This window comes from Numida meleagris, chromosome 2 (genome assembly GCF_002078875.1).
Source record: "Numida meleagris isolate 19003 breed g44 Domestic line chromosome 2, NumMel1.0, whole genome shotgun sequence".
In the NCBI taxonomy this organism is placed as follows: Eukaryota; Metazoa; Chordata; class Aves; order Galliformes; family Numididae; genus Numida; species Numida meleagris.
Window position 1 is genome coordinate 66,014,960 of NC_034410.1, and position 21,780 is coordinate 66,036,739.

Consider the following 21,780-nt stretch of genomic DNA (forward strand, 5'->3'; position numbering starts at 1 on the left):
CATTCCAAGGTTGACCATGATGAGCTGTGTTGGAGTGGTAGGCGATTTCAAGAAATGGGGATCACTTGACTCATTTTGACTTCCTGCCTTTGCCGACTCTATAGGCATACCATGGTCACCATTCTTTCCCGCATCACCTTGTACTGGAATTTCTTGCGAAAGAGAACTGTGTGTTTGTGATTTGTATAATATCAACATTTTAAACACTTTCTGATGAGTGCATGTAATTTAGTGTAAATGAAGTTGAAAATAACCAGAAAAAATGAGCCAAGCAAATAAACTGGAATAGAAATTGGCCAAATGCTAAGTCAAGCAAGGTAAAGCAAATACTTCAAGAGAACTGAATCATTTCCTTTAAAATCTACCTGAACACACAAATATGTCTCTCTCGTGTCCCCTGCTTTATGAACACACATACATGTTGGCTGGTAAGAAAGCAGGAGCTGTCATTGTACCGCATTGCCATCTATAGCAAGACACAGCAGCTTTCTGCTATTTCTTAATAGAAATTCAGTAGAACAACAAGGAGAGGGGACACATTAAAGTTTTATTATTTTAGTGGCAGTATTCTCCAGAGAAAACAGTAATAAATTCCTTACGCTGTGACTGTCTAAATAGATTATCCAACGATTATTATTAATTATTAATCATCCAGTGACTCAGAAGCCACCCCGTGGCTGTCTACTGCAAGAATCCTACAGCTTTTGCAACCTAATGATATGATTTTCCAAATTACAATGTCGCAATGCTAAACCATATGAAAGGTTAATGGGAGATGGAGTGATGAAGTGATATGAACATCTAAGGTTGTACCTTGACTTTCTGGCAGTAGGCTGTGAAAAAGCAACCTGAGCAAATTCAGCAGAAAACTAGTTAGCTTACAGATGATTAGTAGAATTGAAATGGGAGTTGAAGGCATTTTAAAAGGTCTGTGGAGGGATTTGTGAAAATACCTTGAAATAGTCCAGTAGGTAAGAACATCTTTTTCTCTTCTGTTACCCAAGAACACCTTTTCCAACCTAGTGTACAAGTGGCAGGACTGAGAGCTGTAATTCACATTATCTATGCGCATCCTTGGCTGCCCATGCTTACCACACAGGAAAACAAGATTGATTTCTCATTCTTAAGCACATTTGTAATGTCTGTGCAAATGAATGTAGGACACATCCCAGCAAGATCAATATTTATGCAGCCTACTTTGGAAAGAACAAGGGAGTTGCTTCGGCGCAGCAGGAGACCTACTCACTGGCTTTCCTGCAGTTTCCTCTTTTCCTCCTTTGCCTGCTGGGTGCTCACTGCTGATTAAAAGTAGCGCTAGCAAAGGGACACCCCCAGGCCACCTGGAGCAATGGGACCCCATATGGATGCACAGCCAAATACAGTGCCCACAGGCCCGGTCCGCAGCTTTCTCCAGCCCCATCCATCTGCTTCTCTGTGGCTCACGGCTGCTCACACTTCATGCCACTCGCAAAAGAGCAGCAATCAATTATCCTAATTAAATGCAACGATGGAATATCGAATCCCGTGGTTTATTTCCTGCTCTAAATGTTCATGTCTTTAGTGTGCGCTTTCCCCATGTTCCTTGTCGCAGCTGATCTTGTGCATTCATTTTGTGTTATAAACAGAGAGGGGAGAGTGAATGGTACCCACAATAAATCAAAAGGCAGAAAGGAAACATTACAATGTGCCAACCTTCCCGCAGCGTGCCGTTGTTTAAAAGCATCCCCACCAGCATTTTTTCCAGCTCTCATGTTCCTGGCTCTTAGGAGGCTGCAGCTTCACCAGCCACTGGTAGAAGGTGGCCTGTATGAACCGTCTTCTTGCCGCCCTACTTATCAGGAGGCTTTTTTTTACCATGACTTGAACAAAGATAGAGGCCCTCAAGTTCACCTCCTGGCTCCTTGGGTTTCTGCATGGCGTTACGTGTCTTTAAAAATAAATCGGAGTTCAAGATCAGAAGCTTCACTGTATCCATGCCCTCTCATTCACGGAGCTGGCTGAATTCTCCATCTCATAAAACACACCTTGCAGTTATAAAACCCATTCCCAGCAAGCATTGTGTTTTTTCCAAGGGGCTCCACCACAATTCTAGCATTACAAACTCTGGGTTATTAATGAGCCTTCATTTCCATGGCTGTACCACTGAAATGCAGCATTAGCAAATAGCACTTTGAATGCCTCTGCTGTAAATAGTTCAATTTTCCTGAGTAGCTAAATAGGCAATAAGAACCCTGTCACTTTTATGTTGACGAAGTATCTTAGTTACTAAGTAACTATAGAGATGTTTCCCTTCTGCTTGACGTAATTACAAAATGCCTTTCATTAGCTCTTGAAAACGTTAGGGCTCAAAGCATAATTCCTACAACATGCTTCCTTGTTTGCAGGGAATGCAACTTACGGTGACCTATATCAGCTAAGAAGATTTCCTGCTTATTTCCCCGGGCCTATAGCCCCTTACAACCAGGCTGAGAAATCTGCAGCCACCTCCGAAACCGTGAGCTCAGCCCCCATTGGTTTTGCTGCATCCCTGATCCCCAGGCAGACCTCTCTCAGGCTCTGCAGCCAGAGTGGGCTTTGTCCTTGACATTGACTGAGGCTTTGGCCTACGGAAGCTGGGGCTTTGCTGCCTGGGCCTGCACACATCCCGCCTGCTGTGCTGTCCCACTCAGGGCTAGCATATTACAGGTGTCGTTTGATCATATTTGCGATACGGCAGAAATTGTAATACATAAACTGTACTGATGTTGTTTCAACAGGTGGTTTGACATCAGTGCTAGGAGGTGGCAGAGGCTCCACCGCCTTCCAGACAGGCTGTCCCCCGCCCCGCTGCCCCAGCTGGCTGTGCATGTCAGATGTTCCCCCAGTGACTAGTCTGAAACTTCCTTGCTGCCCTACAGGCAGAGGAGGGCAGTTCCCTTCCTCTCTTTGGCATGTTGCAATGCCCTTCTTTCCTCCTTCAGGCAGGACAAAAGCTAAAGGCAGCTCCGCTTGTCCTCCATCACATCTTACAGATGACTGCTTGCAGCTTGGACTTTGTTAGCCAGGTCTCCAGGTATCTGAGGTCAGAGTATAGCCGCCAGCCTGCAAATAACTGACTTCTGTATCAATGCCAGTGCACAAATAGCTAACTTCTGCACAACCTCCTCCGCCTTCCTTGCTAGGGTCACCTGCCCTCATCCTTTTGGCACTGCTGTTCACTGCATCATCCGCCCACGTGCAGCTGATATTTCAGGGAAAAGAAGTCAAACAGAAAAGGCACTGCGCGTCTCTCCCACCAAAAGGAAAGCCGCCAAAGCTCTCCCATTTCAGCACATTTCTCCACCATTACTGCCAGTATGGCAGCTCTGTGACTGCTGGCAGTCCCAGTGCCCCTTGCTAGTGGCACCTGGTCTCCACCTCGCTGTTCTCCCACTCCTGTGCACCAGGACAATGCTTGGCATGCAGCTCATCAGCCCAGTGTGTCTTCTGCCCACTCTTCCTGCCTGTGCTGGAGATGGATGAGGTCAACAGCTAGTGGGAGTGAGCAGGGGCAGCAAGCCCTGGGGCCACTCACAAACCCAGCAATCAACCACCCAGTTCCACAGAAATCCACCTTTTCTTCCTTCTCTTTGGATGACAAATAAAAAAGAAAATTACATCAACACAGAGGTGTTCTCCTCCTTGTTTAGGGAGATCCCTATCTGCAGGTGATGACAGCCTGTGAGCACTGTCACATGGCTGCAGCCTGAAGAGATCATGCCAGTCCCTTACGAAGTGTGCAGTAGGAGTGGTGCCACTGGGCAAACACATCCCTCTTTACTCCAATTAGTATCTATCACCAGCAGAAAAAATTGGAAAAAATATTTATCAGTCTATGGAAGACTTGTCCCATTTGCTTCAGGCTACACCTATCCATGGAGTTAAAAATTTATTGAGCCCTGTGCAAGTGCAGCCAGAGAACTGAACAAAAGCTGAACATTTCCAAAAAGAAGCCAGCTCACGCTGCCAGCAGATGCAGTGCTCAAAGGAAATTAAGATGAGCAAGATTGCAAAACTGAGATGCCTGCGCTTGCAAATTACTTGCAACAGGTCCAACAATTACCTGCCTGGTGCTGTTGTTTTACCTTTTGCCTACCACCGGGCATGCAGCTAAGCTCATTAAAGTGCGGCACTGAGTCACCTCATTTGTCTGCAGCTAGTTATTGGCTATTATAGTAACAATAGTGTGATACATGCGAAAGCACGCCAGCATCATGTGGATGCCTTCTTCCTGGAAGCGTTCAAGGCCAGGCTGGATGGGGCTTTGAGCAACCTGGTCTAGTGGGAGGTGTCCCTGCTTATAGCAGGGGGGTTGGAACTAGATGATCTGAAAGGTCCCTTCCAACCCAAACATTTCCATGATTCTATGATTCTGTGACCATGGTGGCTGTATTTGGCATTCTGTGCAGCTGCAGCATTGTCCAACAAGAGCCCAGAGGCAAAACACTCGCGGTTGAATTAGGAGCAATTTGAGGGGCACAGTGGAAAGTTCAGCCACAGGCAAACACACCTGCACTGTGCTTACTTCCTCCTTAATAGCAGATGAGCAGAGCTCAGGCATTTTTGTTTCCATCCAGATTGGATTTGAGAATAAGTGATGAGTGGTGTCCCTCAGGGCTTGGTACTGGGACCAATGCTCTTTCATATCTTCATCAGTGACATTGCCAGTGGGATCGAGTGCACCCTTAGCAAGTTTTCAGATGACACCATGCTGTGCGGTGCGGTCGACATGCCCAAGGAAAGGGATGCCATCCAGACAGACCCAGACAGGCTCAAGCAGTGAGCCCAGGAGAACTTCATGAGGTTCAACACAGCCAAGTGCAAGGTCCCACACCTGGGCCACAGAAACCCCTGCTATCAGTACAAACTTGGGGATGAAAGGATGGAGTACAGCCCTGCCAAAAAGGGGGCTGTACCTGGGGGTACTGGTGGATGCAAGCGGGACATGAGCCAGCAATGTGCCCTCGCAGCCCAGAAAGCCAACCGTATGCTGGGCTGCATCAAAAGGAGTGTGGACAGCAAGGTGAGGGAGGTGATCCTGCCCCTCTGCTCTGTGCTGGTGAGGCCTCACCTGGAGTACTGCATCCAGATGTGGAGTCCTCAGTACAGGAGAGACATGGACCTATTGCAGAGTGTCCAGAGGAGGGACACAAAAGTGATCCATGGAATGGAACAGCTCTCCTACAACGACAGGCTGAGAGAGCTGGGGCTGTTGAGCCTGGAGAAAAGAAGGCTCCAGGGAGACCTGAGAGCGGCCTTTCAATAACTAAAGGGGGGGACTCTAAGAAAGGGCAGACTCATTAGCAGGGTCTGTTGTGATAGGACAAAGAGAAACGGCTTCAAACTAAAAGAGGGCAGAATTGGATTGGATATAAGGAAGAAATTTTTTACAGTCAAGGTGGTGAGGCACTGGAACAGGTTACCCAGAGAGGTGGTGGATGCCCCATCCTTGGAGATGTCCAAGGTCAGGCTGGAGGGGGCTCTGAGCAACCTGATCTCGCTGTAGGTGTCCCTGTTCATTGCAGGGGAGTTGGACTAGATGGCTTTTAAGGGTTCCTTCCAACCCAAACTTGTATGTGATTCTATGGTAAGAAAAAAAGGGAGACCAGAGATTACAACAGGAGTCATTACCTCCTTCCCCAGGTGTTATATGCATCCAGCATGTGCTGTCCAAGAGCGATTTTCTAGCCTCTCCCACTTACAACTGGTGCCATCAAGTAGCTTATTCTGTGGCAGGAGCAATTTTTCCCACTCCTTCAGATATCGGCACAGAGAATTATTGCTGCAGTTTGGCTAAAATCCTTAAACTGAGTGGGTGCGTGGGGATAACAAAAACTGTGAATCAGCTAGAAGAAAGAGCGAAAAAGGAAACAAGGATTGTATCACTGGCTGCACCTCAAGTGCTAATGGGAATTTGGCCTGCAAGCAGCAGATTGCAGACTTTGATGGGTACAGTGTAAATCCTGGTCACATCCTCCTCTGGCACTTGGTGCTGCTTCTAAAAAAAATCCGGATCTCGGGTTTTGATAAGAGTTTTTGCAATGTTTTTAAGAAAAGTAAATACACATAGAGAGAAAGGTAATTATATATATCATATATATGTATATGCAAGCCAATTGCAAATTTTTACAAAAATATGCTGGAAATTGGTACTTTTAGCTACCTTTCTAAGGACAACGAGCATCTGATTGAGGGCATACTTTTTTTTTTTTTTGCAATAGAAACATTCTTGCTGATGATTTAATGTCATGAAACACAGATTAAGTGTCAGTACTGTGTCCTGTGAATACCCCGTATAAGATCTTAAATCACAAGATTTACCTTTCAAATGTTCCTCATTGCAGCAAGCCCTGTGTTTACCAAGAAACATAAGCAATAAAGAGAGCAGGATCTGTTTGGTGCAGCAATATACCTAGAACAATCATTCTGTGGTTTTGGAAAATCCCTTGCTGTTTTCCTTGTATATCTTGAGAACGATTCCTTCTTGCCTAGACAAAAGAAGACAAAAGCTCAGGCTATCCTAGAACCATGCTGAATGCTTAATTCAATAATGGAGATCCAATGTACAACGCCAGGGCTGCGGACAAGATGTGAAAACTCACAGCTCTGCGTGAGCCCTCTCTCAGGATGGAGGACAGCTCCTGGCTCAGCTTTTGTTGCAGTAATGCATGGAGTCCTGGCACGGATCATAAATTAAGATTCATTAATAGTAGCTGCAGCTCCAGGGGCAAGGAAAATTCACATCAGAACAATACACTTCCTGCCTTCACGGACCTTTTTTCCCACGTAACCCCAGAGCCAGGCTCGCTCTCCCTGATCTACTTTCCACCAGAGCTGCCTTGCAAGGGCCTGGCAGCATCTCCTCTCCCCTAGAAGCAACCAGGCAGTCACAGCGGGACGTGCCGCCCTGGGTGCACCAGCAGGCCCCGGGGAGGCCCTGACCTTTTGGGGGGAAAAGTAGGACTTGGTGTCCTACCACAGCAGAAACCAGGTATTCATTAGGAAGTGTTCCCTGGTGTATGACCAGCACATTAATCTTGATGTAAGACAAATTAAAAACCTTTAGTCTCTGTCAGGACAGTTTCTGCAGTGTGTGCACAGGTAACGTTTGGAGTTTCTAGTGGCTGGGGCACGCTTCGTTACCTGAAATCAATTAGTCAGAGTTCCTTGATCTTCAGCACAGGATCCAGCAGTTGTGCAACTCGGGAAAAACCTCCTGTTGCACAATAATATTTGGTGCCACATCCATCTACAATACAACTGCGCAATCAAGGCTCTATTGCAAGCAGTGGCCTATTTGTACATCACACATACCTCTCCCTGCATACAGCTGCACATACCAAACACTGCCTGCCTGCTGGGGCAAACAGCAGGCAATCCTCCTTTCTGCACGGGGTGAGAAGTGCGAGGAAAAGGAGGACGGAAGCTGATGTTTGTCCCTGACCACCTTGATATGTATTTAACCACCAGCGAGGAGGACATTTCACAAAGGTGAAAGATGACTGGCCCTTGCCCTAAAAGACTTCAACTCCACACGTTCCCTGCCCCAAGTGAACCCTTCAAAAGAAAATACGAATCATCATACAATGATTTGACTTCTTATAGTATCCCGTAGTCAACAGGGGTGGTGATCAGAGCACGTCATTTTACGGATGTGTATGGACCAGCCCTCACCTCAGAGCTCTTACAACACCTATGCGATGAGCAGACAGCAAGTGGACCTTCTCAAGGCATTTAGGCTCTTACTCCCACTGAAACCAGAAGGAAGAAGTCAGCCTTGAAGATCTGGCTTAAATGAAGCAGGAGATGATCACACAACAGGTTGCACAGTGGTGAAGACAGTAATCCTGATGTCTCCTGAGTCCCAGCCTTCTGCTCTTTATGCCTAGGTTCATGCCAGAATGCTTAATCTCCTAGAAGCTTATGCTAAGATTTCTATGTTTGTTTAAATTTTAAAATGAAACCTAATCCCCTACAGGGAAGCCTACACCACATTTTTTCCCAGCCCAGCCCAGAGGCAAAAAACCCTACAACTTCTCTGCAGATCTGCTGCCACAGAGGAGATGAAATATGATTTTCTTGTTGTTATTTTTTTTATCCCCTTCATTGATTTTTTCCTAGGTTCATGAAGGGTTCACAATTGAGAGTGATGGTCCTGTGGGTATGACTATCCATTTTAAGTGCCTTATTTTGCATTAAAGCATTGGAGGACAGGCTGCAATAGGAACGGTATGGTCAGAAATGCCTGAGGGCTTGTTCCTGCCCCAGAGGCCCCCACCAGTTTCACTTAAAACATGCTTTTGACCTGATTTAGTTAGGGCAGCACAGAGGGCAGCAGCCATTTTACCCAAGCATGGTGCAGTTCATTTCAGGTGCAGAGACCTCAGAGGGATTGCGTTCCACGGGCGGTGGAGGCAAGGACACACTTCCTTCAGGTCCTCCCATCCCATCCCAGTCTGTGACCACCTGATTTGTCTTCTGGACACCAGGAGGTCAGGCTCCATCCCAGCATGTGGACGCTGAGCCACTGTATGAGCCACAGGGATCTTCTGGGCACTGAACTTTAGGGACCAGGGCCAGATTTTGGAGAGAGTGGGGTAGGGCTCCTGCCAGCACCGGGTGGCAGCGGGCACAGAAGGTCATGTTTTGGCCACCACAGAAAGCAAACCCAGGAGCTGTGTTCAGGTGTGGACCTTGATCACCCGCATAGCTGGAACATTACCCACCCAATCACTCTGCTCCACATCTGCTGGAGAAGTGACCTGGTTTCCAAGCCACCTCCCGGCTCTTGGTCATGACCTTTTCAGTGACCTTGTTCTTGGAAGTGGTTAGGGCACATAAACTGGAACGGCAAAGGGGAAAAGGTGAACGTACTGACAGAAGACGTGCAGCACAAGGAACGCGCCAGACAGCTTCAGCCTGAAGAAATGCTGCCTGGTAACCATACCGTGTCCTTCTGCTGGACTTGCTCCAGAGGGTGAATGCCCCTCTTGTATCGAGGAGCTTGTAACTGGACACAGTACGCTAGATGTGGCCTCACTAATGCCATTTGTAGATGCATTTTCTACATAGATGCTTGTAATTTGTTTGACGTGGCTATATTCTAACAGTTTTGAATAAATTTAAGAGATTTTCTTGTCTAAATATGCTGTAGAGTAATGCCAGGCATACGATATTTAAAAGGATCCTTCCTCTGACCCCACAAGGCTACTCCCATCTTCTTATCTGGTTTCTAGTCCTAAGAGATATGAGGCTCTGAGACAACCTTTTACTGAGAGAAGAACACAACCCAGCCTAATTACCTCTATAAAGGAGCTATGGTAGTCTATAAGATAAGCTTACAGTGAGAGGTGAGTGATGATAGAGGCTGTGCTTTCTGACCCAGGAAGGCTCTTCATTCCCTATAAATGTTTCCCCTTGAACAGTTTAACAGCAAAGGCTTTCAGCCTTAGCAAAACTGCACTTGCAACTCATCCTCCTGGGTCAACAGGCTTTGCACGCTTGTGGCTCAAACCTGTGCTGGTCTTGAGAGCAAATCTGCGAGGTGCGTGCAGCTGCAGAGGTGGCCTCACTGCTGCTGGGCTTCGACTCCCCTGCTCTTAACATCTTGCAGGACAGCTCTGGATAGATGGGATGTCTTACAGTTGAACTGCACCTTGGCAAAGCTGCTTAGTATTCATCCTTCAGGGCCCATTCTGTCTATCCTACAGGGCAAGGGCAATTCATGAGGAAGAAAAGATATCTTATAAAACATAAAGTGTTCTTTTTTTTTTTTTTTTTTTTCCAAGGAAGCCTGGAAGGCAGAGTGACAAGATGCATGAAGAGACCATTTATGTGGACAAGCAGCATGGCCTATTTAAGAGGCAAGTGAAAGAGCAATTATTCTGGACTCCCATTCTGATGTTAACCAAAAATAAAAAATGTCAGGATTTGGCAAAAAGACCACACACAGTCAAGGAAGCAGAGTTGGCAGCAGGGAGGTTAGGCTAGCAATGGACCCTGAATGGGAGGCCAATGAAAGCTGAATCTCCTGCTTGAGAAAACATCAACCCAGCACTTCCAGAAGCAATTGACACAAGCAAAAGCACTGAAACGCTTCTGTGAGGCAGAGTGGCTGGGTACACAAGTTAAGCCAATTACTGCTGCAACCGGTTCCCCCTTCAGAGAAGTTGTGCACAGTGAGGGGTAGCGCTGTCCTGGATTTCAGGCCAGCCACGACCACACAGCCTACATGGCACCCCTACGTTGCACCTTGGGCTGGGCGCACAGTGGATTTGCCCTTGTCTGCTGTAGCACAGCTCCTGAGCTGTTCAGAAGAAATTTTGGAAGGCCTTGCAAAAGCCAGAACCAATTTGCACTGTGAGAGTGCAACTGGTTCTGTCCACAAAGCAGTAGCAGCTCTTTTTTGTTTTGTCACTGAAAGAAGCTTTTCTCATGTTTTGGAGAGGGGAAAAGGGGATGAAGTTTGGGAGAGAGGGACCAGCCCTGTCAGCTGTCCACCAAGCCTCTCACTGCTGTGCTGACGTGGGCAGCAGTGGGGGGGAAGTGTGTTTGGTGGGTCTAAGGCAGGGGATGAATTTGTTCTGATGTTAGATTTCAGGGCGGAAGCCTCACCAGGGTGAACGTGAGCAGCCCATGAAGCCAAATGACCCAGCCCTCCACCGCCATTTGCTCCCTCTGCTTTCTGGCAGGTTCCTGCAACGTTTTTCTGAGCCGGAGGCCAGAATTTCTCAAGCACCTAAAATCATGCACTGTAATCAAACCGACTTGATTGTAATTGCTCGATTTCTAACACCAGACCTGCACGCTATAGTTGCCCAGCCCTCCGGTAACAAAGGTCCTCAGCGGAGGAGCGGTGACTCAGCACACCGCTGCCCCATTTGGCACAAGCCAAGCCTGGATTCCCTCCAATGGAGGGGATTTATGCTCTGACTTGTGCTCAGCAAATAACTCTCTTTCTCCTCACCTTCCCCACCTTTTCCCCAGGCCCTCACTGAGAATGCGGCCACGTACCCACGTACTTACTAAGAGGACTTGTTCCAGAGCACCAGCCCACAGCCCCACGCCCACTTTTTGTAGGAGCACAGATGTAGCCCCTGGCTTTTAAATCACATCTTCTGCCTTTCTTTCAAACCACATGTCCACAGTGGACAGCGTGATTTGTAACTCCAGCCTAGTACCTCTGTTTACAATCAACACAACAGGGGACCAAAGTATCCCTGCTTCTCATGGAGATGGAATTATAATTAATTCCAGAGGATTCCTAAGTGCACAGATAATTAGGTCTTTAGGACTACATCATGCATCCTTGAAGCACTATTTGGAAACCTAAAGAGGAAGAAAAGCCCCACATGAATGCTTCCTCAGGAGTGCAGAACACAGTGAGTTTCTGCAGGAGGAGGACAGGGAAGGCTGTGCGCACCGCCCTCCCCACGGGCACTCGGTACCTTTGCCCCTTGATCCGGCTGTGAAGGACGTGAGAGGGGTGTGATGAAGGATCTTCATGCTGAGGCCAGCTCAGAAGGTGAAGTCCCACAGACCAGGTTTTGCACATTTACAGAGAGCACTCAGACACATCAGTGGTGGGGTTGGGAGGTCACTGTTTAGCCCCCAGGTGCAATTTCTACCCCAGCTAGCAAGTAAGCTTCATGTTTCTAATTGGTTCCAATGCAGCCCAGTTCAGCTGTGGTTTGGCCTCTGAGGCAGCAGTAGTATCCTGAATACACCACGTGTCTCCACCTTGTATTGCACTGATTTAGAGGACAGCATTTTTCTGCCACCCATTTTCTGGGACCACTTTGCGTGTGTCCATGCTTCTGAGTACTGTGTTCAGTTTTGGGCCCCTGACTACAAGAAAGACGTTGGGGCCCTGGAGCGTGTCCAGAGAAGGGCATTGAATCTGGTGAGGGGTCTGGAGCACAGGCCTTATGAGGAGTGGCTGAAGGAGATGGGATTGTTCAGTCTGGAGAAGAGGAGGCTCAAGGGGGACCTTATCGCTCTCTACCTCAACATGAAGGGAGGTTGTGGTGAGGTGGGGGTTGGCCTTTTCTCCCATGTAACTAGCAATAGGACGAGAGGGAATGGCCTCAAGCTGCACCAGGGGAGATTCAGGCTGGATGTTAGGAAAAATTTATTCTCTGAAAGAGTAGTGAAGCGCTGGAACAGGCTGCCTAGGGACCTAGTGGAGTCACCGTCCCTGGAGGTGTTCAAGAAACATTTAGATGTTGTACTGAGGGACGTAGGTTAGTGGGGAAATATTGGTGGTATGTGGCTGGTTGGAGTGGATGATCTTGGAGGTCTTTTCCAATCTTGGTGATTCTATGATTCTATAATTCCACCTAAACCCTGCTACAAGCAAAGAGCTTATCTCCACTCCCCTCTGATGCCTCCTGCCCTAGAGGCAGGGCTGGACCTTGTCTCCTCACCACAGCTAATGCTCAACATGTGTGAAAAGGCAAGGCCAATCTGCTTGGTGCTGGGAAGAAAACAAACCAAGGGAGTGAACTCATCCCTAATCACACTGCCTGAACTTTTAAAGCACTTAGAGCCAAAACATCACATCATCCTAACATGACATGATGCTAAAACAAACAACACAGAAAAATAATTGCAAAAATGAATAGATAGCTCTGAGAAATGACTTACAGCCATGTTAACAGTGACTTCCAACAGCAGCAGAGCTGGAAGTGAGGATTTGGAGGTTGACCCCATTGCTCCACTGGAAGCCACCAGTCAGCTAGTAGAGATGGTTGTGGTTTGAGGCCAAAAATGAGAAGATGAGACCCAACATAGCCAGCACCATGAAACTGGAGATGAACGGACAAATGATGTTGTATTTCATTTGGATAATCATGCCCAGCTGAGCCCAAGTTGCTCATCCCTGGTGCTACCCAAGGCCCCACCTGTGAGCGCCTGACCAAAGTCATTATGCTTTTAACAGATGAAGCAAAGCACAGGCAAAATTCTAGACTGAGAACAAGCACCTTGTTGGCTGGAGGCATCTCAGGCAACTGAAAAAAAAACTTGCTCAAAATCCGTTTGCATTCACATTTGTAAGTCAATGCCATGGGATCATTGCTGCTCTTTGTATCAGAGAAGGAAAGATGACGTTTTAGACCCCATGCAGTGACAAACACTGGAAAATGAATTTTCAACTGAAATGATTTTATCTGTAAATTAGACATATGTGTTTTGCTTTCTCTGATACAGCAATAGCAGTCTGCAGTAAAACCTGCCCTCTTTCACCTGTCCTTGCTCCCTCAGGCTCACATGTATTTTAATAGGCCTCAAATGAGCAGCAAAATACGTAACCGCATGGTTTAATGGCTTCCGCACTGCTACAAAAATACTTGCATGGAAATGTAGCTGGAAAGCCCTGTTTGCTTCACAGCTGGTTAAATCAGCACTGCAGCATTCTGGCTTTGCATTTGTTGCATGATTGAAGAACAAGAGTATCTGTGATGGCATTTGACCTGAACCTGCCTTAAATATTTAGTGACTAATAGCTACGTTTCAAACTTATTTCTTCCATCATTTTTGCTCTCTCCTCAGTTACATTTTGCTCCTCATTTAGGTTTTGCTGCAATTAATTGTGTACTTAAAATGGTGTTTTCTCCAAACTGAATGATTTCCGTCCGCTCTACTTGCCCCCTGTCCTCGGGCCCACAGCTAGCAGAGAGCCTGGAGGAAGCAAAGCATCTCCCAGCTGCGGGGAGGCTCATACACTGGTGAGACGGAGAGATGAGGGGCTGGAGGAGGCTCCATGGAGCTGCAGGGGCTGCTCCTGAGGAGGAATGCTGGCTGCCCAGCTCGGCTGGCTGTCCTCTGGCATTGAGCAGGCCTGGCGGCAGGCCCACAGCCCGGCAGGGCCACCAGCAGCCCCAGGCAGGGAGCCGTGCAGGGCAGTAGGAGGGGAGTGATGCAGGGGTACCAGCAGCACAGGCCTGAGGCCCACCCAGGGACCACTCAGTCACAGCCAGGCCTAGGCATGTAGGCCCATGGATGAAAAGGGCTGCTGGCTGTGGCAGGGGTTGCAGGCCCCAGGAGGCTGGCAGGGCCATGAAGGCCCACTGGTGCTCTCCAGCACCAGCTTTTTGGTTTTTATTTGGTTGGGCTTTTTTTTTTCTTTTTTTTTTTTTTGCATGAGCTTTGACTTGTATTTTCTCCTGTCCTCAGGCTCCCCACCACCTCTCCCTCTCCATCCTCTAAACTCTCACATTTCCTCCCATCAAAGGCATGGCCAGCTGTAAAAACAATATCCTGGCACAGACAAAACAGTTACCCACAGCACAGCATGCAAACACCTCAGCAAAGCAAAGCAGCATTATGTACAGCTTAAGAACATTGAAACAAAATTAATTTCGCTGAAGGGCTGAGGGCATTTCCCAGCTCTCAAGTGGCAGCAGGAGTCATGTATCCCGGTATATCCCTACAGACAGACAGAGACCAAAAGAGGTCACTAACAAAAATGAAGCAAGCGTATGGAATATGTTACCCACATCGGTCATGGAAGTGAGGAGCTTTAGAGGCTGCAGAGTAAACTAGATGCACTTCTAAACAAGGAAAGTTTGAAAAACATGGGGTGGCTGACCATTTGGTAACGCTGAATGGGCTTGACTTGCTCTGTCCCAATCCTTGCACTCAGTCATGAGAAGATTCCTGGTTAGGAAGGCTTCTGCTTTTAAAATTGAGCAAATATGCAGAGACAGATTTTGGAAATGAGGATTCTGCAGCACAGACCATCACTGATCTCTCAAGCAGACTGTGAGCTAAATGGAGGGTTAGCTATCACCCATCAGCCACAGGACGGTCACTGCTGAAGGGGACCAGCCTTCTACTTGCTAACCACCTCTGGCTTCTGCCATCTACTGGAAACCATGGTGCTGCTGGTGCAAATACAAACGTGGGCCACTTAAGTTTCCTAACTTTAACGCAGACAAGTACATTGGCTGAGCATGTTTATTGTTTGCTGTCTCTAGATTAACATCCCATTCTTTGCATCCTCCACCTGAGAAATTGCTAGAAATAAGAGATCTTTCCTTGATGGGGAAGAAAAAAGTGATGGCGTCAAAGTGGCTTAAGACACAGCTCCCACTTTTTTTGCAATGACAAGTCCTGGCACAGTCACATGCTGAAGTAGCTACCCTTTTGCACAGGTTATTTTATTTTGGATTAGCGAGTTTTCAGCGATGTTGTCTGAGGGTCTGCATACCACAGATTACTGTATATCAAATGTTTCTCCATCAGGCACTTGATTCTAGTAGGCATGTAAAAGGAGTGTTAAAAGGATAATCAGGGCACAAGCAAAGGAAAAAAAAAAAGCTAGCACATAAATTAAAAATGAAAAACACAGCAAAGAAAGAAAACACCATAAAGGGTAAAGGGTGCGTTAGCTAGCTGACAGCTCTGGATAGCCTTAATTACTATGAAAGCCATACTGTTTTAAATGTATTATTAGTCTATTCTAAGGCCACATAAATTAGCCCCATTTATGTTGCAGGAGGCTCTAACTTCCCGTTGGGTGTGTGAGATGGTCAGCTGCACTGTGCTTCAGCGCACAATTCAGTTGTCTTTGTCCCACATAGATGTAATCACTTATTTGCTGTTCTTTGCTATGAGCTGGATCTGAGCTCAGAAATCCAGTGCAATGTGAAATTGTCTCACCTTAAACCTAACCCAGTGCTCGATGGTATTTTTTGCTGCGGCTTTCCCTCCCCTCCTCACACATTCCTGATGTTTCCATTCAAGATCTTTATTCCATACGCTGACAGAGGCCAAGATCTCCTGGTTTACACGCTCACTTTGAAATACCTGGAAATCAGGTGTCAGGGTGCGCCTCAGAGCAGATCTGGACGTCAAGGAGCTACTCGTGTCCCGTGAGGTTTTCACCCGAAGCCTTCCCATTGCTCAGCTGCCCATTCTCGTGCTGGAGCCTGTGCGTGTCCTGTGAAAGAACTTCAGAGAAAGGAAAAGAGTGTTGTGACAGCAACACAATTTTATACGTCTTACTCACTACTCTATGTAGACACGTCATCAGCTTCAAAACATAGCTTCAGTCAAAACAAGAAAAAAAGCTGCATCTGTTGAAAGTGCCAGTGTTCAACTTTCAAACTACCAGTGGTGTAAAATAAGCCTGCTATAATGTAAGCATAATATTTGCTTATGCAAATGAAATTTTATTATGCAAAATACTATTTTTCCCCCTAAGGAGTCTCTAACAAGTATTTTAAAACCAAACGTCAATGGAAAATAAGTTTTTAAAGCAGCAATCCTTATTTTTCACCAATCGTACCAATTTTATGAATTAATTCTTAACTTTGATTAATTTAGTAACATCCTCTATCTCAAGAAAACCAAGTACTTCAGTGGTCAATAAAAAAGTGTTTTTAAATCAAATAGCGAGTGCTGAAATGAACGTACGAATGGTACTTCTTCGTCATGCTGTTAAGAAACAGTTACTCTATCAGTCTACAGGGTTAAACTATTTTCACAGCATGTAGTTTTATAAATTGTTTCACTGCCCTGTTCAACAGCAATCCTCTGCACTAGTCAGGGAGCACGTATAAGCATTAAGAACTATGGCTTTATTAAGTTCCATCTCTTGGCCAACATGTTCCTGGGCGTAAGACATTCCAGACAAGTATATCACCTAATGTTAAACGCTACACTGTGGACCCTCACATCTCAAAGACAACCAGACTCCCTTAGGAATTGTCCAAGTCTGTGAACAAGCCATATGGATTTCAGAAAGCATTCCTCATTATAAGAATACCAATATTGAAAACCTTTTCTAATGATTAATAGTTCTTAAGATACCGCTTTCACATTTGGCTCCAGGTATCCAGTATTCTCTATGAGATCTGGTCTATTTTACTAGTAAAACAGGTAGTAAATTCTTCAGATACATGCACGCTTGAGACGATTACCTTCTTCATGTTAGAACGTACATACATATAACTCTATAGAAACTAACCTAACAAAAATCACTAGTCAAAGAAATCCCCCAGACAAACTTATTGTCATGGCATGGAAGTGTTAAAACCAAGCAAAACTGAAGCACCTTGCAGGGTCTCAGAAGCGCCAGTATATTCAGCTGCTGGAGCTATGCTGCCACCTATTGTGAAGATGAACCAAGGAGATCCACTCCACTTTGCCAGGACAACAGATACGCAAGAACTATCACTGGTCTCCCTCTCTCATTAAAAACACTTTCTTCCTAAATGTCTGCTACTGATGATTGCTGCAGATAGGATGCACTGTTCAATACCAGCCCTGACCAGAACGCACGATTACCCAGAGCTGCGTTTTTGTATGCACAGAATTCAGGCAACCTTATTTCAGAAGAGCAGACACAGGAGGCCCAGGTCAGCACACCTCTAGCAGCAGACATGAGGAAACAATCAAATTACGACGGTACTTCCACCTCTCTATGACCAGTCTGGCACTGGTCTAGTTTTCCAGATCTCAGTATATGTTTCTGTGTCTTTTACTTTTCCATCTGCCTTGGCACCATGCATGTGCCCTTTTTTTTTTTTTTTTTTGAATAAAAGCTCTTTCACCTCAGCCAAGATCTAGACATTAGGTCATCATCGCCACCCTAATGTCACTTAGCTGGGAAAAGTAAATCATCTCTTCACTTGTAAGCAAGCCACGTGCATCAACATTCTCCCTTACGCTCCCATCTTGCAGTCCTGCCCATGTCCAACTCACTGTTCATTTTTAATTCCAGCTTTGGGCACCAAACAATACATTTGCATCTGCAGTATTACTGCATCAGGCAGTACAAACCGGTAGCAATGCAGTAGTGGGGAGTTGTTCCTAGGCAGCTTGCACAGCAGCTAGGGCCAACCAGCTGGTGGGATTGCCTCGTGTGACTTTATGGCACTCAACTGTCCCTAAGCCACCCAGAAGAATCTCTCTTCAACTGCAGTGATAGTTAAACCTGATTGCCCAGATATGAGGCACCGTAACCAAAGAGGAGAGCTGTTAAGAGAATTGTTAGGCCCCCAGCAAAACAAGCAGCAGAATAATGGGGCATTTTATACTATTTGCTGTGCCAGAGGGTAAGCATTTTTAGATGTTTTAATTGATAGATGCAAGCAGGATCTATTCCAGTTCGGATTGCTTGCAACATAAACAGATGGTGTCATTCAGACAAACTAGAGTACCACCATCTCTGATGGAATGATAAGCAGCAGATTCTGTTTTCAAAGTAATACAGTGACTCCAAATTCCTTGGACAGACGCACGCACTTATGGGAGGGGATAAAAGATCCTTGTGAGTGTTTGCATAATGATGTTTTGCACGATGCCTGGTTTAAACACCCACTATTAGGCAGGTTGCCTGAGAAGAAAAGGTTGGGTTCATGGCAACTTTGAGCCTTCTCATGTTAGTTGGCTTCTTGTGAAACTGAGTAGTAAGCCAGGATAAAGATCCATGACAACCTGTGGTCCTCAGCTCTGTAGCTAACCTACTGCTGAGCACTAGGAATTAGAAGCTCCAGCTACGAAGCAGAGAGAAAGTAATTACTACCCTCCTGTTTTCCAGAGCTACCAGAAAACATTCAGGTATTAAATTCAGACCACTCAGCTGTAATTTACACATCCCTAAGTCACTTCTCTGGCCCCAATATTTCCCAGTGCCCTTCTATCTATTTTAGCAGCTGGAAGTTTCCAGTTAATGCATGCATTATACTGAGGAGCACGATGGACTCAAACTGGATCAAAATAAAAAAAAAGTATGCCTAAATTGTGTCTCACCCCAACTCTGAGAGCCATCAGAATAAAACACAGACATAAATGCTCTATAAGAGCTCAGGTCAACGTCCCAGACCTACCACAGAAGGTCACCCTCTACCTCCCAAGACATCTATCTACCTTGGAGTTCAGCGCAAGGGACAGCATCCTGACTGCAGTTATAAGCCTGCTCTTAAACCTTAAGTCAAATACCCTCCGCTTCACCTTAGAAGCGACAGATTCCAACCAAAATGGTAGCTTGCCAAAACATTCCACAAACCCATCCCTCTACCGAGAGGCAGACTAGCGCTTTTATTTCATTATTCTCAGTGATAAAGGACAGTACTTGCACACAGGTACTTTTTTTCTTTTTTTATTGCTGTTAAGTCAAGGAAAAAGGTTGCATAAAATCCAATCTCTTCTAGAAATATAAGTGACCTTTCCAGTACATTTCAAATATCAAAGTATATGGTAAACATACAAATAAAGAGAAGGTAACATACCTCCTATTTACAGTACAGTATTTTAAATCATAAAATAAGTTCCATAAAGTACAACTGGCAGGTAATTCACAATACAAGTCCATTGGTGGTTTAACACCCTCACTTCAACTCAAACGCAGTTCATTCATTTCAAGTGGTCCAAAAATACCCAGATCAAATAAAAATCTTAATCAAAATAATTTTCATTTACTACTTAAACTTTTTTTTTTTTTTTTTTAAATTAAAGCTTTCATCTACCTCCCTCCCCATTCCCCCCCTCCAAGAAAAAAGTTTCAAAATGTACACTGGTGCTATAAATATAAATGCTACCTATGAAGAAATGTAGTAATCAAGCTTCTTTCTTCAAGTTTTTTGTTTGTTTAGCAACTTATTAGACGGCTGAACCAAAGATTGACTTTATCTCATCCCTCTACTGGACACCAGCTCTTAGTTTAAGAAAAAAAGATTTCTGCCATGAACTGTGAGGAATGCCAAACCCTACGGATATACAGTGGTAGTTGTTCATCGGTGTTGAATGCAGCAGTCAAAAAATACACTCATCTTCCAGATAACCTCAGTGCACTTCAGGAAATCAAATATTACCTGGAAGCAATTTAGTACATATATTGGCTTTTAAAAATAAAATAAAAAATACAGCAGCATTAAACTTACTTACTCGTGATACTGACATGATTAATACCATCTTAACACTCATTTCAGTCTTTCACATTATACCGTAATTACGCATAGTGGTAAATTGTTATAAAATAGTGACTTTGCTATTTGGTAGACAGGTTCTAATACTAATACCTGACTATTTTGTAGAAAACCATAGCTTTTGTTCGGTTTGAAATAAAACATTTACATTCTAAGTACAATGCAACACTGTAACAGTTTAGGAAAAAAAATACTCAATCAAGTAATGTTCATTCTGCGTTGACACGATGTAGGATAGCTTTAAAAAAGGAAAAAAATGCCGTCAACTTTCATTACAAATGCAAACACACTGAGTACAACATTCATACCAGTTTTTCACCTTTTTTTGCTGAACATACAGGCTAAAAAGCTACAACGGAAGAAAAATCTGTTAATTTAAGCTTGTTTATCTTTAAAAATCTCTTCAAGTCCACACAGTTTCAGCCACTTCCTGCTCTACGTATTTTCATTAAGTTGGGACTCTCAAGAGCTGTGTATATGTACTATTATCAGACGTAGCACACATCCAGTATGGTGTGTTCCTTTGGACCCTCCTAATAGGACGTTTGAACATCTCCCCTCGATTCACGAGCGTTAATTTAGAGTACGGGCAGGGTCTGTACGAACTGTGCTAAACACTCATGCAAGCCCAACGAATCCACGTGGACAAACAGGGAAAAGAAAATAAAACAGCAGCATAAAGAGAACAGGGAAGGGGAGGAAGAAGATTGTGGCGGGGAACATGACCAACTTTCTTCTTTCACCATATGGCTGCTCCATCAGTGATGTCAGAGGTCAGAGACTTTTTTTTTAGATGCAGTAAACATTGCACATGTCTCAAGTCTTCAGTGCAAAAGCATGGTTCGAATGCTCTTTTTGATTGTTTGGCTGTGTGAGTGAATTACATGCATTACGCAAGCCTTTTGTAGAACCAGGAGGAGACCAGGGACTCAGCTTTCTTCTTTTGTACGGAACAGAGGTGCGATAGCAATGAAAAATTCCAAAAGAATATAAAACTGGGAATGTCCCAAAACACAAGACCACCCCCCACCTCCCACACACACCTTCCCCCAATTCCCCAAGCTTCAGTTTAAGTAGGCAATGTTTACTTGTTTCAGTCTGCAGAATCCAAGGTATCATTGGAAGGGGGAGGGGGAGGTGCGTATCTCAGTCTGTAAGTGCCTAAAACAGGAAAGAGAACTACTAAGTCACTGCTTACAATTAAAATGGATTACAAAACCACTACAAGGTATCAAAATGGACATGCTCTTCAAAAGGCACTATCATCCTCCAGTCCATTTAGAGTAGGTCCTAAGATCTTATACTATTTTCTTTCAACGGCTCACTGAAAACATCGGTTTAAAAAATATAGACAGCAGATACCAGATTTTACCTTTGTTGGAAAAATACAAAGCAAAGGAGACCCCATCATGGCTAGTCTTTCCTGTTCCAGTCTGACCAGACAAGTCAAGTCAGAATGGACAAGGCCAAGAATCAAAAATAGTTTATGTTCCATGTGAACACAGTTTCCTCTGGTTTGGTTTTTTTGTTGTTGTTGTTGTTTGTTTGTTTTTTTTTGCATGGAGGAAGAAACGGCACGCAAGACTGAAGCCATTCCTTTGATTTTTAGTTCCAATTGGTTTCTACCTTTTTGCTGCAACTTATCTGAGAAGTTCAAGCATATTTCATTTGCGTATTTCATGATGGGGCACAGAGGATGGCTGGTTGTGCAAAGGTAAGCTTTAGAAAAGTTAAGTTATTAAATGGCCAGTTTGGTTTTTTGAATTCTTCTAAGTCTTAAGAATCCAAGTTCATATAATAGAGAGTAGTTGATATTTTCTCTGCTTTT

At 45.1% G+C, this 21,780-nt stretch overlaps 1 protein-coding gene across 1 annotated transcript in view; it reads right to left on the minus strand.

Annotated features, from left to right (window-relative positions):
- The window catches only part of ZCCHC2 (zinc finger CCHC-type containing 2), a gene marked incomplete at its 5' end in the record, with an annotated part of 41,301 nt that continues 38,631 nt past the window's right edge, over positions 19,111-21,780 (minus strand). The window contains one exon of the mRNA XM_021386374.1: positions 19,111-21,113. Coding sequence (XP_021242049.1) covers positions 21,046-21,113 — 68 coding nt within the window. The remainder of the gene's footprint in view (positions 21,114-21,780) is intronic.